Source organism: Argopecten irradians, chromosome 11 (genome assembly GCF_041381155.1).
Source record: "Argopecten irradians isolate NY chromosome 11, Ai_NY, whole genome shotgun sequence".
Classification (NCBI taxonomy): Eukaryota; Metazoa; Mollusca; class Bivalvia; order Pectinida; family Pectinidae; genus Argopecten; species Argopecten irradians.
This window is the reverse complement of record NC_091144.1, coordinates 7322529-7340395: the sequence shown is the minus strand read 5'-3', so window position 1 is coordinate 7340395 and position 17867 is coordinate 7322529. Positions and strand designations below refer to the sequence as shown.

Sequence of the window (17867 nt, the reverse complement as noted above, 5' to 3'; positions counted from 1 at the left end):
ATCACAAAAATAGTTATCTACAGTTGAAAATATAGTTAATACCTAAGTGAAGTTATCAAGTCCCGTAACTCTTACAAATACAGACAGACTTTGACCAGTATAAAACCCTTCTGAGATATAAAGGTAAAAGCAATACACATAATTTTCGCACAGAAACCAAAAAATTGTCTGTTTGAATGATTTTAAAGTGCCGCAACTCTTGTAAATAGTAAGGCATTTTGAACAGTATTTAACCCATCCGAGTTCTCATTAATATAAAGCAATATACCAAATTTAGTTGAAATCGGACGATAAATAAAGCAAAGACCATGGATTTATCTGTTTTGACGCTTTCAAAGTTCTCTAACTCTTGCAAATATTAAAGATGCTCCACCGCCGACGGAGCTTGAATGATATTCATCACTTGAACAATATTTTTTGTTTAATCATGCATATATGTCTAATTGACACAAAAAATAATATAAAATAATTTATATTTTCGCCTTTGGTGCATGCCAAATCCGTACTTCATTCCATATAGGATATAGTATCCAGAATTTTTTCGGGATGCAATTAAATGTTTTTTGTAATTTTAACTTAAGTAAAATAAGAAGCTCAAACTTTTCAATGGTGGTAATGGTGTAAAGTTTGTAACTTTTGTAACTGAAGAAAAATACTAAATATCTCCTCCTGTTTTTGATAGTGAAAATATACCATTTATCAGCGATGGAGCATCTTTAACAGATTTCAACCAGAATCAAACTCATCCGAAATCTCATTGATATAAAGCAATATACCAAGTTTGGTTGAAATTGAAAAATACTTATTGCAGGGAAACCGTTTTCCAGACGCCGACGACAGTGATTACCTATGTGACGTGTTGCACTTGCGTTGCAGGCGACATGTTTAGGTCATCACAATCAATAATACCTATAGCTATAAGGGCAGACAACTCTAATATACAGAATATTAAAGCACAAATCCTGAGTTTGTAGATCTTTGCTTCACTTGGTATATTGGTAATTATACATTCTTAATAAGTATTATTTTGGGCATTTCACTCCTATTTGTTAAATTCTATACAAATGTTAGCTCACCTTTAACTTCTTCACTAACACGATGCAATCAAACTCCTTACTCACCTCCATTTTTCCTTTCTGAAGAGACAAAAATTAAAATCAAATAAAAAAAGTTTGAACTAGATGAATCTTTTAAGACTTATTTTTTATGTTCATTTTTTTTTTAAAGTTCAATAATGTGAAGCAAAGATTTAAAAGTTTACTGAAATGGGGATGATTTAAAAAGTTACAAATGACATTTAGATTACTACATATTATCACTATGAACTAATTACTGCCACCAACCTCCAAACTTTACACTGTTAGTACAAACCGCCCCTCCACAATCTGGTACTGAACCTATATACCCTGTAGTTAATAGACAAATGGTGAGTAGAAACGTTAGGTGCATCGAAGTACTGTTTGTTACAATTAACAAAAGTGAAAATTAAACTTTAGTATGTGCTCTGTGTTCACCTGACAACATAACTGCACCGATTTATAAGCACTATTGGTACCAGCTAGCTCAAACATGACAGTAACAGCTTCCTTGTTACTCATTGCAACCTTTTTCATGACTATAATGAAGCACTACCATAGTCTTAGGGCTCTGGATCAAAGTGTCGATCTGATCCATGATTCAGACCTAACGATTCTTTATCATGAATTCCTAGCCATACTGTATTCAATAAATTTTGATTGAAAAATTACAATTTTAGACTTATTTGATGCAAAACAAGCAAACAGGAAGTTCAAAGCGCAGTACCCCTTTAGTATAGACAAATGTCTCGCTTTATATTGGAAAAATCCACATTTGATCTGTTATTTTAACATACTGAAATGCATCGATTTTGGTAAAAGTTCTGTAAATTTTGTTCTGTGTGATGTCTTAATTCATACCACTGCATCGATAATGCAATAACATTAATATTTACATGTATTAACATTAATTTGTTCTCAAAACAACAAACAAAACAAGATCTAATTGTGAATGGTGCTGTAACATAAACGTTCCCTCAATCTCCACAGAGCCTAATTTGACAAGAGTGACCTCCCCTAAATGATGATGCGACATTGTTTACCGGTAAATAAATTCAATTTTGCAGAAGAAAAATGCTTTTTGAAAAGTTACACCATTTAAGTTAATATATTAGGCACAGAAATGTCTATAATAATTATTGCATTAGATTTGTGTTCTCTACCATGTTCCTTTTTGTTCAATTTTGATCAACTGCCTGCAATGGCAGCCATCTTGATTCCTTGTCTGCAAAAGTTGCCCCCCCCCCCCCAAAAATGACCTCAAATAAGTTTTATGTCAGTATTAACAGTATGATCTGCAATTTAGAATATATAACAACAAGAGGCCCAGAGGGCCTGTATCGCTCACCTGGTTTGTTATGCCAAGTTATGTTTTGAATACAAGTTAATTGTTTCTTTTCTGAAGGAATTTGAATATTTACATCAATCCCCAATTGGGCCCGACCCCACCTGCCCCCAACGATTTAAAGGAAATGTTGATGGATGGACGACGGATGATGGACGACAGACGCCGCACCATGACATAAGTTCACCAGCCCTTTGGGCCAGGTGAGCTAAAAATAAACTTGGCCCTAAAACGGATCCCCGCTGACCAGTGAATAAAGGGAGATAACTCTTACTGGTTTTAAGAAAATTTGAAACAGTCACAATTTTTTTTTTACTCATAATTATGGTATTTTTCACTTTAAAAATTTAGAAACCGATTTAAACTACATATTGAAACCAATTCCAGGCAAATCGGATGACTAGTTAAATATCTATAAGCAGTTCTATTTTGAACAATGAAAGGCTGTGGTGGCCATCTTGGATACTGGTCGGAAAAAATGAAACAGATCGACACATCTGCAGATCACCAGAAATGACCTCACAAAATTTCATGGCGATCCGACTCATAGTTTGAGAAAATGGTCAATGTCGCGGCAGAAAAAGAAGCACCAGAAGAAGAACAAGAGGAATAACAATAATAAAAAGAGCAAACCCAACAAGTTCCCCAATCCGTTGGGGAAACTGTATTACTCATGATCATTTTAAACATTATCAGCTAGATAACATGGCGAGTTTTGTGTGTCTTCTTTTTGTATGAAGAACGATTAAAGCCATACTGTGTGCATTCGGTCGTGATTGCACTCATGTTCGTATTTTTTACCTACAGTGTATAGTTGACTATCATTAACATGAAATTAGCTATAGTTAATTTCTCTATATAGGTCTTAATTTTACATATTTTAATTATTTCCGTGCTGACATGTAAACATGATGAAAGTTTGATGTATGAATTTGAATCTAATGTTGTTACTAAGCTTTACTTCTATCATGACAGCATGTGTACTTCCGGTTTAACTTGTAGTGAAAAGAAAACAGATCAAGAAAACGTTAACAAGGATATAGTCATTCAGATCCCCCACCAATGGAGATATCAAAGCTGAAGTAAGTTTGATTGTGGAGACTTATGTGTATGAAAAAAAAACAGGAAAAAGGAAGTTGAGCTAAAGAAAGATGGAGTATAATTCAAGCAGAGCGGGGCTGCAATTGTTGAATCAGGTATACAGCCTTGACATTTATATTAGACTATATACACAAAGATGGGTGGAGTTTTGCAAAGTAACATTTACCATTTACCAAGATATTTTCAGCAATGTTTCCATGGTAACGGAAAAAGTGCAAAAAATGAAAACCTAAAAATAGCAAAAGGTACTACTAGACCATAAAAAGAATGTGTCTATGAAGTTTCGTGGAAATATCTGCTGGTTTTAGAGTTATGCTCCGGAAATTAACCTGCTACAAAAATATGATATTTTCAGCAATGTTTCTATGGTTACAGAAAAAAGCACAAAAAGTGAAAACCTAAAAACAGCAACAGACACTACTAGACATTAAGAACAATGTGTATAAGAAGTTTCATGGAAATATCTCTGCTGGTTTTAGAGTTGTGCTCCGGAAACGATTCTTACACAAAAATCTGCCACTTTCAGCAATGTTTCCATGGTTACAGAAAAAAGTACAAAAAGTGAAAACCTTAAAATAGCAAAAGGCACTACTAGACCATAAGACCAATGTGTCTATGAAGTTTCGTGGAAATATCTATTCTGGTTTAAGAGTTATGCTCCGGAAACGAACCTGGTACAAAAATATGATATTTTCAGCAATGTTTCCATGGTTACGGAAAAAATGCAAAAAATGAAAACATCACAATAGCAAAAGGCACTACTAGACCATAAGACCAATGTGTGTATGAAGTTTCGTGGAAATATCTCTACTGGTTTTAGAGTTGTGCTCTGGAAACCATTCGTACAGAAGGACAGACGGAACCCATTTGTATATCACTTCGTTGGGCGGGGGATAATAAAATTCAACCTTGGGTATTTTATCATATGCCAAGTCAACACATAATGTAGGGTAAATAATGGAGAAAAATTGAGATCCACAAATATTAGAAGTGAAGAATATATCTGATCTAAGATTCGCAAGTCACAATTCGAGTACTCTGATATTGGTAGCAGTACTATAACTAGTCTTGCCATGCATTACTTTTTCAGGTTTGTACCAGTTATACTAAATTAACACCATGCTAAATAATGAAAAGCATTTAGATGTTTTCCAATGACAGCAAGCTTAGCATAGTGTTTTATGTTAGTACAAACAATTTCTCTAAAATAATCAAAAGTCTTTATTACCTTCGACTTCGTTTGTCCTTTTGATGACGGTGCTTTCCTCTTTTTCGTCTTTGCTGGTTCCTCTTCCATTAGCATTTCATCTTCATCTTCTTCAGTTTCTGTACAAGATTCATCCTGGCTCATGTTTGATTCATCTGGCATCTCTGATTTTAAAAAAAGCGAACAATCCTACAGAAAGTTCAGGCAGATTGGTACAATACTTGTACGATTGTATTTGTTATTTCCAAACTGGCTCAAAGGGAAATAACTTTTCTACACCACTATGTTAAAAGGAACTTGTTAGTCTCTCAGTCTGCTATTTATCAATCCAATTGCAATATAAAGACATTACATGGACACAATCTTAAGATATAAATATCATAAACTGCCTTTCATCAAATTTTTCTTTTCTTTTTTTCCTTGCTGAATTTTAAAGAATTACCGGAAGAAGAGACTGCACTGTTACGATGAGCTGATCTAGTTTTACTTACCCACTAACTGCTGTGCGATTAAATGAACTGGACCAGCACCTTCTACAAGCTCAAAGACAACGGGATTTTCATGTCCAAAACTTAAATCTAAATTACACTGAAATATATAAAGAAAGCAAGACAAACTAATTATCCATATTTAATTTTACAACATTGTTGGATACATTATAACAATCACAATTTAAGATGCAGTCGTATGAAAGTAATGTTACATTATATATTTGCCTGTATTACAGAAGTTTTATGTACATCAATTATTCCTATAAAGTTATCTTACACCTAGTTTCCACAGAAATGCACGTTTATAAAACAAGAGGCCCAAAGGGCCTTAACGGTCATCTGACTACCTTGGCAATAGTAAAATTAATTATATATGGTGTCACTTTGTCAGAACAATGTCAGGATCATTTTGAATTTCTTTCAACAAATTTTATTTCAAACAAGAAGCCCAAGGGCCTTAACATATAGGAAATAGTGACATAGATATAGTGTCATGGTAGCCATCTTCGATTTGTGATCAACCAGAGATGTAACAATACTTTGTTGGGACAATGTCAGAATCATTTCATGCAAGTTTCAGCCAAATCGCACCGGTAGAACTTGAGTTAAAAAATATGTTTTCAAGATGGCGGCCATCTTGGATTTCGGATTGACCCAAAAATTACAACACTTTATCAGGACCAAGTGAGGAACATTTCATGCAAGTTTCAGCCAAATCGCACCGGTAAAAACTTGATAAGAAGTTAAAAATATGTTTTCAAGATGGCGGCTTTGGCGGCCATCTTAGATTTCGGATCAACCCGAAAAATAACAACACTTTGTCGGGACCATATCAGGATCATTTCATGAAAGTTTCAGCCAAATCGCACCGGTAGAACTTGAGAAGAAGTTCAAAATGTGTTTTCAAGATGGCGGCCATCTTGGATTTCGGATCGACCCGAAAAATAACAACACTTTGTCGGGACCATGTCAGGATCATTTCATGCAAGTTTCAGTCAAATCGCACCGGTAGAACTTGAGAAGAAGTTCAAAATGTGTTTTCAAGATGGCGGCTGTGGCAGCCATCTTGGATTTTGGATCGACCCGAAAAATAACAACACTTTCTTGGGACCATGTCAGATTCATTTCATGCAAGTTTCAGTCAAATCGCACTGGTAGAACTTGAAAAGTTCAAAATGTGTTTTCAAGATGGCAGCTGTGGTGGCCATCTTGGATTTCAGATCGACCTGAAAAATAACAACACTTTGTCAGGACCATGTCAGGATCATTTCATGCAAGTTTCAGCCAAATCGCACTGGTAGAACTTGAGAAGTTCAAAATGTGTTTTCAAGATGGCGGCTGTGGCAGCCATCTTGGATTTTGGATCGACCCGAAAAATAACAACACTTTGTCGGGACCATGTCAGGATCATTTCATGCAAGTTTCAGCCAAATCGCACTGGAAGAACTTGAGAAGTTCAAAATGTGTTTTCAAGATGGCGGCTGTGGAGGCCATCTTGGATTTCGGATCGACCCGAAAAATAACAATTCTGCCGGGACTAGTCAGGATCATTTCATGCAAGTTTCAGCTAAATCGCACTGGTAGAACTTGAGAAGAAGTTCAAAATGTGAAACATGACGACTATAGGTCATCCCGACCCTTCGGGTCAAATGACCTAAAAACCTAATTCGTAACCCTAGTCATTATTATATTCTGTTACAATTACATTAATGTGCCTGTCCAAAAATATCTTATCTCACTGTAAGTCCCAAAATGATCACCAGTTAAATGTTAGACACTGGAATGAGGTTCAGAGCATGCATTAGCCGTGTTCCTTCGGGCATCTTTATAAACCAATATCGTCATCAGAAAATTAATCTCAATAAGCAGAATTTGGTATATTTCACAATGACGATATTTATAAACATAATGGGGCTTTAAGTCACAATATGGACAAACTAAACTTTATATATACCTAATTATGCTAGGCTAATTTGTAAGTGTATAGCTTACATTGGTGTTCACCAAGATGTTTATTCTGAATCTGGAAATTTTCCTTAGAATCTTAAAAAAGTGTATTTTAAAAGATTTCTGTCTTAATTAGAAAAACTCACATGAAATTGGGATACAAAAAATCTCTAGGGTCCTTAAATTTGGACCAAAATGCATCTTAGTTCACAGGAAGTTAAATATTAACTTTGTTGCCAAATACAGTCTTTTTTTATCATGCAAACCCTTAACTCTGCAAATCTCCCCACTATTTTTATGCTGGTGCCAAATGACCATACAAATAATCAGTACTTGACTACCAGTTAGGTTCCATCATACTCGGTCGTTTCAGTAAACTCACCATGTCGTTTCAGTAAACTCACCATGTCAATTCAGTATAAACTCACCATGTCGTTTCTTCCCAATGTTAAGGAGAATGCCGGATGTTTTATTAATTCGTTGTCAAAATTTTTGGTCTGTACAGAAACTAGATTTCGTTCATCTTTCAGTGCTGCTTGTCCAAGTACTGCCTGGAAAGATACACAAGATTGATTTTCATACTTTAATGTAATATTTTTATGTAAATGAGATTACGAGACCATTTCAACCAAGTCATTGCTATTGCTATACAGAATGAAACAGACATATAAACACTATATATTGGCCCATCAGGCCCTTGAAGTCGGTCAGTGATTTTATAAATCTGACTTTTTAAACTATGAAGATTATTTGTTTACATGAAATCAGTAAATTCATAAGATTTTTTGAAATTTTAGCCATTTTGACCCCTCTAAGGCCCCGGGGCCATCATTTGTACAATTTCAAATCCCTGCCCTATAAGGATGCTACCATTGCATTATAAGTGCTCTTCCATTCTTAGTTGCAGAGAAGAAGTCGTTTATATGGAAATAGCTAAATTAATTCCTTTTGACCCCACCCTTCAGGCCCCCGGGGGGTCAGCCCCATCATTTGCCAAATTTTGAATCCAAACCCTATAAGGATGCTACCATTGCATTATGAGCGTAATCCCATGTTAAGTTGCAGAGAAAAAGTCATTTATATGGAAATTGACCACTTTTGACCCCGCCCCTCAGGCCCCCGGGGGTCAGCCCTATCATTTGCACAATTTGGAATCCCCACACTATAAGGATGCTACCATTGTATTATGGGTGCTATACCATGCTTAGTTTCAGATAATAAGTCGTTTATATGGAAATAGCCAAATTGGCCCCTTTTGACCCGGGGCCCGCCCCTCAGGCCCCCGGGGGGTCAGCCCCATCATTTGCCAAATTTTGTATCCCCACCCTATAAGGATGCTACCATTGCATTATGGGTGCTATACCATGCTTAGTTTCAGAGAAGAAGTCGTTTATATGGAAATAGCCAAATTGGCCCCTTTTGACCCCGCCCCTCAGGCCCCCGGGGGGTCAGCCCCATCATTTGTACAATTTTGAATCCCAACACTATAAGGATGCTACCATTGCATTATGGGTGCTATCCCATGCTTGGTTTCAGAGAAGTCGTTTATATGGAAATAGCCAAATTGACCCCTTTTGGCCCCGCCCCTCAGGCCCCCGGGGGATCAGCCCCATCATTTGTACAATTTTCAGTTAGTAGCCCATAAGGATGCTACCAGTCAAATTTTGTTGAAATCCGACCAGCGGTTATGGAGAAGAAGTCGATTGTTGACCGACGCCGGACGCTGCGGTATCCCATAAGCTCACCTCGGTCCTTCGGACCAGGTGAGCTAAAAAGCAAATTATGTTAATAAATGTGTTTTTCCAATATAAACTAGTAAATTTGACCCCCTCCCCAGGGGAAAATCTGAGATCCCAAGACCATGAAATTCAATTTTTGTAAAGGGCCTTGAGACCTTTCTATCTATGAAGAGTATTTGATTCTACCACATCTGTGAGTGGAGAAAGATTTGAAATTTTACCCCTTTTGGACCCTCCCACAGCCCCCAGAGGGGTAGGGGTCATATAATTCACAATTGTGATTGGTTTTATGCCCTAAAGGTTTGTGCAAAATTTCATTAGAATTGCTTCAGTGGTTTAAGAGAAGTCGTCAGAAATGTAAATTGTTTACGGACACACGACACAAGCCGGACAAAAGGCGACTTAGTCTCAAGTGACCTTAAAGAGGCTGAGCATTTCACATAACATTTGACCGAATAAATGACAAAGTGTAATGTATATTCCACCAAAGGAAAAAAACACACAATTTGAACGGTTTTAGATAGATCAGTGATTTGTCTCCTTATATAACCCCTATATTTTCCCCAATTACAATGAAAAATTCCCAAATGGAATTGCTGAGACAAAAAAAACTGTCCTGATAAAAGTTTGTTTTGTTGATGGAATACAGGTCCATGTAAAAACAGCATGTAACATCAAATAAAACTGTGAAAATGCAATATCTAATACCTATAACAGCCATATTCAGTAATGGGTAACTTTTCCCTTAAACCCCTCTTTTCGCGATTGAAAATTCCCAATTCGTGTCAAAAACTTTTTCCAAAATACCCTGAAAAATCACTGTATATATCTGATTTATTTTAAACAACATTGCTGCTTCTTATATTTGTTTGCAAGTTATTCAATCAGAATTAAAATATAAACAGACATACTGTACATGTCTGCTGTGTTGTCAATTTCTTCACTTAAAAATCATGTTCTCAATATGCATTAAGTCGCTCTTACATTGCAATCAATTTTCAAATTCATTTTGAAAAGCAATTTTCAAAATATTTTGCGTTGATCTACAGATTTTCACCCTCCCGATCCTTGAATAAGCCCATCCTAAATAAAAGGCATGTAAAATGTATCGCTGTTTTATAGCATATGTCTGTAATGATTGGTATCGCAAACAATTTTTTTGCTCAAAGAACCATCTGGATTTGAAGTTCATTTTCATACTCTATGATAGTGCTGGACATACACAACTCTAGTTATCGCCGATTAAAATCTGCATCGTAAATTGCTTCCCGTCACACATGCTCTTTGAGCGATATACTGATTCGTCCCGAGACTACCGATGGTCATGGGTATGGTCTTGGATTTTATCATAGGACAACGCAGGTAAGTAGTTAACATATATGCTGCTTGGTGTCACTGTGCTGCAGTTAATGTTTCCTGAAAGGAATACTTCCTGAATCGCAAAACACGTTTTGAATCACTTACAATTTCTTAAATCAAAAATAAACAAATATCACCAAATAATGGAAAATAAGCGTACACACACGTACAGGTTGTCAATTTTATGCGTACAATAACAAATCTTATGTGATCCACACACGTTTCTGCATGATCAGAAACATCGTTAGATTAGCCGTTTAATCGATTTATTATACCAAAGGGGTATAACTCTATAACAAGGCAAGTATAGTGTATATATATTGTAAGGGTTCATGATTTCTTTAGCAAATCAATTTGTGGCCTACTTTCTGTGGTATTTAAGTGAAAGGTTTAATCTGAAGATGGATACATTCAATGGTTTCATATTTACCAATATTTTCTTTAGGGAACCTCTTCATTTTTGGCCATTAGGTTTTGATTCTACATGCACAGAATATTTATTAGAATTTCAGCGGAGTACTTAATTGTCAAACTTGCCTGTTTCAAAAATAATGTGTGAATTAGAAAATCTGTGTCCTCTTCCTCCTCCTCAAATGTCCAGGTTACTTTGGGGTTTTCTTTGTTCAAAACACATCCTGAAAAAAAAAGAGACCCTATTAATTGTATTGTAAGTTTTGACCTTTTGGTCTCACTTGAAAGTCTGAAAACTAGGAATCCTATATAAAGTATAAACTAAAATAAGGACATGTAATCCGAGGCAATTAAGGTACTAAATGGGCGGTTTAGGCATAGAAAATCAACGTCAATTATAACTAAATGAATGACCCACCACCGACAGGAGCATATATACGATACTCATCATTTTACCGATGTTTAATCGTGTGTTTTGCTTTTGGTACTTGCACAATCAGTACTTCTTTCCATATAGGGCATAGTACCATGGAGCGTTTTCGAGGCGCAATTTATTATTTTTAATATTTTAACAGGTTGGGGAAAACCACCAACTTGCATATTAAATACGCAAAATGGAGTATTGTACCCCAATTGGAGTATGGATTTGTTTCTAAAAATAGATCAAAATGCTTTAAGATTAACTTTCCAAATATTTTTACACATTGCACTTATTTGAAGTTGTATTGTAATTTTCACCATCACAAACTTTCGTAAAGCATACAAAGTTTGAATGTGGGTGGTTATATATATATATATATAATGGTTCAGATCAATGAAAGCACCAAAATACTATTGACACAGCGGTAAATGTCGCATGCAATATCACATTTTGAATGAACTACCACCGCTCCCTGCCCTTTTTCCAATGCCTAGAATGAATATACGTACCCGGCCTACTATACTTTCGGCCGGGTACGAATTGGTCCCTATGTGTCGTAGTGGAGCACTGTCACCGAAAATCACTCGGGCACAGTTTTTTATCTTGTGTGTATACATGCATTAATGTATTATTTTTATCCAAAACAAACATAAGTTACCCTTCTTAATATCTAACGTACTGCTGACAATACGTCAAATTCATAATTTGCGTACTTGCCGTATAAATTCCCTTCAGAAAGAACTTCATATGTATTATGTAAAAAAATAATGCCTCGATGAGAATTCAATATTTTATGTGGTTCAGGTTTATTGCCTAGTAAATAAGCGATATCAAACAAGTACGATAAAATGCAAACAAGTGTTTTATTATGGTTTGCATAATCATTATTTTGCTCCATTAGCAGTAATAGGCACCAATTGTAGCTCTTAAGACACCACTTTCTGTCTAAAAGTCTTTTGAGCTACAATATGGCAGCTATCAATAGCCCTGCCCCTTTTTTGATTTTCCCATACTGTCCCGATATCGTATTTTGCTTCGTTGGCTCAAATTCTGGACTTAGCAAGTCTAGGTAACACAACTTCCTGCTTCCTGTTTGCTCGCACATATCATTAATGTCTTCAACTTCCGGTTCACAATAAACAAATTTGTAATGCTTTTATCTCCCCAAGAACTCAACAAATCGGCAAAGAAATGTCACGATCTTTTGTGGATGTTCCGGTACATAGTTATATTTTCGTAGAAATTTCGTAATATATTTTGATACATTTTTGCCTCGATTGCTTCAAAATTGTCGTAGAATTTTCGTGTGTCGGCTTTTCTTTGATGTGCAACAAGTAAATAAATTCACATAAGAAGCTTTATCGATCAATTATTATTCTATGCTACCAGTAACACTTGGTGGAATTTATATCCTGCATAATTTGCTGTTTAATTATACATTTTATGGTAGTGTAAGCCGTGAGGCATGGCTTCGTTAAGTCCACTCACAAATCATCAAAATACAGTTATTTCACTCATCAAATTCCTCATTTAATCCTACACATTTATTCAAACTTGATTTGAACAAAAATTATTGCTATAACCGTATTTTTCGATCACTGAGTATAATATACTTCTTTATTTCATGACCAGTATCTTAATCATTATCTTTCAAAGAAATACATGTTTCAAATAATTAGTGCTGCCACGGTATATCTATATACCAGTAAATTGCAATATGCTGTGAAAATATATCGTACCGCGATACAGGAATCATGCATATACCGGTTTTTCACGATATAACAATATTCAGTTTACCTCCCTTTGGTGGAACTCTTACTTCACGCATTCAGTATCGGTAATGCTTTTGAATTAAACGCTCACTTAAAAAAGCGTGTTATACACACAGATAAAACCAAACATGGACGACACAAACATCGAAAACTGGACAGGTGTCCCAAACAAAAAGGCAAAAAGTGCCGTGTGGGAATTCTTTTGTTTAAAAGAAGATAAACAGACAAAAAATGATAGCAGCAGGGGTAGCGGTATGCAATATCTGCCATGCATGCGTGAAGTATAGCGGGGGAACGACGAATTTGACTACACACATGGTATGGCATCACCCAGGAAAGGTTAGAAACGACACCAAAAACTTTAAGAATCGTATCGATGAGACGATGACCAGAATAATGATGATAAGAAAGCAACATCTATGAATGTAAATTCAGCCCCGTCAAGTTACGCTACAACATGTCTTCTAAGGGGCGAAGTATAAAATGAACTCAACACGAAACGTGGACATAACGCAATCAATTGCACGTTTTATAATTGACGATCAGAGACCATTGAGCATAGTAGAGGCTGTCACCTTCAGAGACATGGTTGCAATGCTCGATCCACGGTACACAATGCCCGGAAGAACGCATTTCAGAGATACAGTAATCCCTGGAATTTATAACAAAGCTGTCGAATCTGTAAAACAGAGTTTGTCCCAAGCAGGGGCGGATTCAGGTTTTGAGATTAGAGGGGGCGTGTGACCAAGCAAATCAGGCGAGAGGTCTGGGGGCCGCCTAGGCCCCCAGAAGCTCTAGAATAAATAGTGCAAAATCCTGCATTCTGAGGATTTCATGAACACATTTTCCAGAAAATAATTTATGGTTTTCGTGTCAAGTGTCATATTTTTTATTTAAAGTTTTGATTTAAATTTTTACTTACAGAATTGCAATATCAAAATCTTAATATTTATATGGACATAAAGCGATGAAGGGTGCGGGTCTGGGGGCCGCCTAGGCCCCCAGAAGCCCTCGAATAAATGCTAATAAATCCTGCTTTCTGAGGACTTCATGTACACTTTTCCCAAAAAATATTTGAAGCCATGTAAAAATGTTCGTTTATTATTTTTGACGTCTAATGTCATATTTTGAATATAAAGTTACAGAATTGCACTGCCTAAAATCTAAATATTTATAGAGGCACGAAGCAAAGAAAAGGATGGGGGTCTGGGGGCCGCCTAGAACGAATATACGTACCCGGCCTACTATGCATTTACATATTATTTTTGTCCAAAACAAACATAAATACCATGCTTACTATCTACCGTACCGCTCATAAAACGTCAAAATCACATTTTGTGAACTTGCCGTATAAATTCCCTTCTGAAAGACCTTCATATGTATAATGTAAACAAATAATGCCTCGATGAGAATTTGATATTTTATGTGGTTCGTTTTTATTGCCTAGTAGGTAAGCTATATCAAACAAGTACGATAAAATGTAAAACAAACGTTTTATAATGGTTTACATAATCATCACTTTGCTCCATTTGCAGTAATAAGGAACAATTGTAGCTCTAAAGAAGACACCATTTTCAGTCTTAAATACTTTTGAGCTACAATATTGCAGCTAGGGGTCGCCTATTGAAGGTTTTTATAGGACTAATAAAAATGTATGTGAACTTTTTTTAACGATATAAGCTTTTACTTTTATACATTATTTGTCGGATTAGATAATTTATTTTCACTAACATACACAATCTTCATAATTCGTGTATTGGACAATGACAGAAAAGTAGGCTAGTGGTCTGTCTATGGCCAGACGCTGCCTGGAATTATTACTATCATCCTGTTTTCTAATAGGGAGCCTTTTGTCATGTGCATTAATTTTTTTTAACAACGTTTGTCCCATCTTATAACATTATCGGTAAGATATGTTTTTGTTGAAACAAAAAAAGAAGGCATCTGGCCATGGTGTGCACCCAGACCCCTAGAAGCTCTCATTTTCTGTCGCATTTGGTTCTCCATTTGGTTTGATTTTCCACTTTTTTCTTTACACACATTTTCTTAGGACAAATAAAAAGCTTCTAGAAGCATTCGACGTCAGTAAAATCTTGTAACTGGCGTTTTGAAAGTACGCACACATTTGTGAATTGATAGTCGGATTTAATACATGACTTTAATGCTGAATCAAAAATGTGTATTATATCATTTACAACCTGGAAAACGAAGGGCATGACATATAGTCAACCAGCGAAGACTCATGGCCAGCTACAATTCCTTATACCCATCCCCTCCCCCTTTTCTTTTCTTTGCTAAGGATATCGAGATATAACCTGTCAATATTGAATATTAATGACAATAAATTATCTAATATATTGGGATTTTATCGGGTTTTTTTTAGGAAAAAGTAAACACTTGAAGGAATTTACATTGTACCTTTTAAGCGATGGAGATAAAATCTTATGTTCATGCATGTATGTACCACAAAGTCGAATACATTTAGATTTTAAAATGATAACATCAAACGGTAAAGGTAGGAAATGGAGCTTTCTGTCTAATTCTCACTCTTTATCTAATTCCTTATTTTTTCCCCTTTTCCTTTCTCCCTCTATTTTTTCTTTCTTCCTTCTTTTCCTTCCCTCCCCTCTTTCTTTTTCCCTTCTTTTTCCCTTTTCTCTTTTTTCTCTCTCCTATTTTAGGGGGGGCGTACGCCGGGTCCGCCCCCCTATGGATCCGCGCCTGCCAAGCACCTGGCGTTGCACTCACAACAGATCCTTGGACTAGCAGGGCGACTGAGTCATATGTGTCACGGTACAAAAATAGTAATTTTTATATTTCAAACATTTGTTCAGATATTTCAGTATCAATTGTATTTCAAATACAGGAGATTATTATAGTTGGTTTACATTCAAAATTTTGACGTTCTGTCAATAATATATAGTATACATATATAAAAAATACCCATATATATTATGTTTTTATATAGTATATAGGGGTATTTTTTTTATATATGTATACTATTTATTATTGACAGAACGTCAAACTCCTGTGCTTTGGGTTTCATTGGCATTTTGTGGCATTTTGCCAAACACGATTCTCACTTATATAATCCTTGTATGAATGAAACACACACTTACTAATTCAGCAATATTTGGAAAAAGAGACATGTGTACGAAATCAATTTTGTGATATTACAAACCCCAGAAATATTCTCTCGAAACGTCATTCATTGTGAAAGATGAGTAAAGGCAGCGAGATGTTGACTTGGAGCTTGCGACTCAGTAGACGTCCGCTTCAACTGCTTGCAAATGACTGAGTGACCTACCGCGTGGCAAGCTCTCGCTTCACATTGACTCGCGCACGTGATTTTCATGAGACGAAATTCGCGCTGAAAAATTTACTTCCTGTTCCGTCTCAGAACTTACTAATTAATATGTTAATGACTACAATCAAGGTTTTATATATATACGTCCTTGCTACAATTAACGTTTTATGATTAATATTATTATCATTATCATTTATATATTGATAACCATGTTCAAAATATGTGTACATTATGATCAGTTAATTTAATAATGTGAAGTCTAATTAGCTGAATCAAAAACATAAATTACGAAAGCCGATCGGGTTATGTTTACGTTAGAGAGTGTTTTTAATTTCTCGTTATTCCGAGAAAAAAAGTATTACGAGTTTTAAAAGTCGTTATTAGGAGAGAAAAAAAGTTGTTCGATTACGACTTTCAAAAGTCGTTATTACGAGAAAAAGAAGTCGTTATTACTTTTTTTAAAAAGTCGTCACTAGTGGGGTGACACCTGAAGGAATGTCGCAGATAAAATGAAGAGACTTACCAAAGGAAGATAACTTAAAAATCCATTATGTCAGGGAATCATATCACAGTTAAAGTAAATTGCATTAGTTTGATTAAAACAAGAATTCCACGGAAGTAGATGTGTCGCCTGCACAGCAGTTTTTAAAAACATCACAAAAAATGGTTATTTACAGTTGAAAATATTGTTGATAACTAAGTGAAGTTATCAAGTCCCGTAGCTCTTGCAAATATTGACGGACTTTGAACTGTATCAAACTAATCCTAGATCTCATTCATATCAAGCAATATACAAGATTTGGTTAAAATCGGAAATAAATATTAAGTTATTGCATGGAAACCAAAAAATTATCTGTTTTAGCAATTTGAAAGTCCCGTAACTCTTGATTTTGACCAATATCAAACCAATCTGAGATCTTATTTATACAAAGCCATAAATCAAATTTGGTTGAAATCGAACGATACACACAAAAGATATCGAGAGAAACCCATAGATTTATCTCGTAACTCTTGTAAATATTAAAGACCTGTATCAAACTCGTCCGAGATGTTATTGATATAAAGCAATATAACCAAACACATACAAAGTGATACCTATGTGTCGCACTTGCGTTGCAGGCGACACAAAAAAGGACCTGCTATACCTTGCATAGTGTATTATATCTTGTAATAGTATTTTTGTATAAATGTAAGAGAATCAATAAGAATTTCTATGTACAATGTATGATCCAGGTAATATCAGGTGTCTAGGCCTCTAGGTTCTTGATAAAAAGATTTTAGCCTATTTGAATCATGTGGCATTGCATAAAGGTCAAGGTCATTAATTTAAACAAAATTAGTAGCCCTTCATTCTAGCATATCACATACATGTAGTTATTAGATGGCATATCAGTAGGCCTATGTATGGTTTATGATGTAATAAATACTCAATGACATCACCAGTATCAGCACAAATCCTACTTACACTGTTGTTCGGCAATATATAAACTGATTCTGACATATGAATAATGACATGATATCAAAGAAGTGGAAATATCTTGCATATGACATCACAAGTTTTGAATTTTACCCTGGAAAATGCATTTTCATAAATAATCATATGAAAGTCTTTGCTACCCACATTTCATCAAAAAGAATCTGTTGTATAAATAATAAATTGATAATAATAGATAATATATAGGTCTGACCGA

General features: G+C 35.5%; 1 protein-coding gene across 16 annotated transcripts in view; it reads right to left on the bottom strand.

Moving 5' to 3' along the window:
- LOC138334665 (nucleoplasmin-like protein ANO39) overlaps nucleotides 1–16209 on the bottom strand; it is a 43177-nt gene extending 26968 nt beyond the window's left edge. For 9 of the 16 annotated variants that reach the window (XR_011210131.1, XR_011210132.1, XM_069283313.1 and 6 more), the window contains exons 1-6: nucleotides 16051–16209; nucleotides 10799–10900; nucleotides 7596–7714; nucleotides 5221–5317; nucleotides 4751–4893; nucleotides 1077–1136 (exon numbers count right to left, since the gene is read on the bottom strand). Coding sequence is in view for 14 of the 16 variants with exons in the window: in XM_069283313.1 (XP_069139414.1) it covers nucleotides 1077–1136; nucleotides 4751–4893; nucleotides 5221–5317; nucleotides 7596–7714; nucleotides 10799–10900; nucleotides 16051–16081 (552 nt within the window). In the remaining 2 variants the exon portion in view is untranslated. Of the gene's footprint in view, nucleotides 1–1076; nucleotides 1137–4750; nucleotides 4894–5220; nucleotides 5318–7549; nucleotides 7570–7595; nucleotides 7715–10798; nucleotides 10901–16050 lie in introns of those variants that run through there. The other 7 variants (XM_069283311.1, XM_069283321.1, XM_069283316.1 and 4 more) reach the window with 3 other exon arrangements.
- Between the last annotated feature and the right edge of the window lie 1658 nt (nucleotides 16210–17867).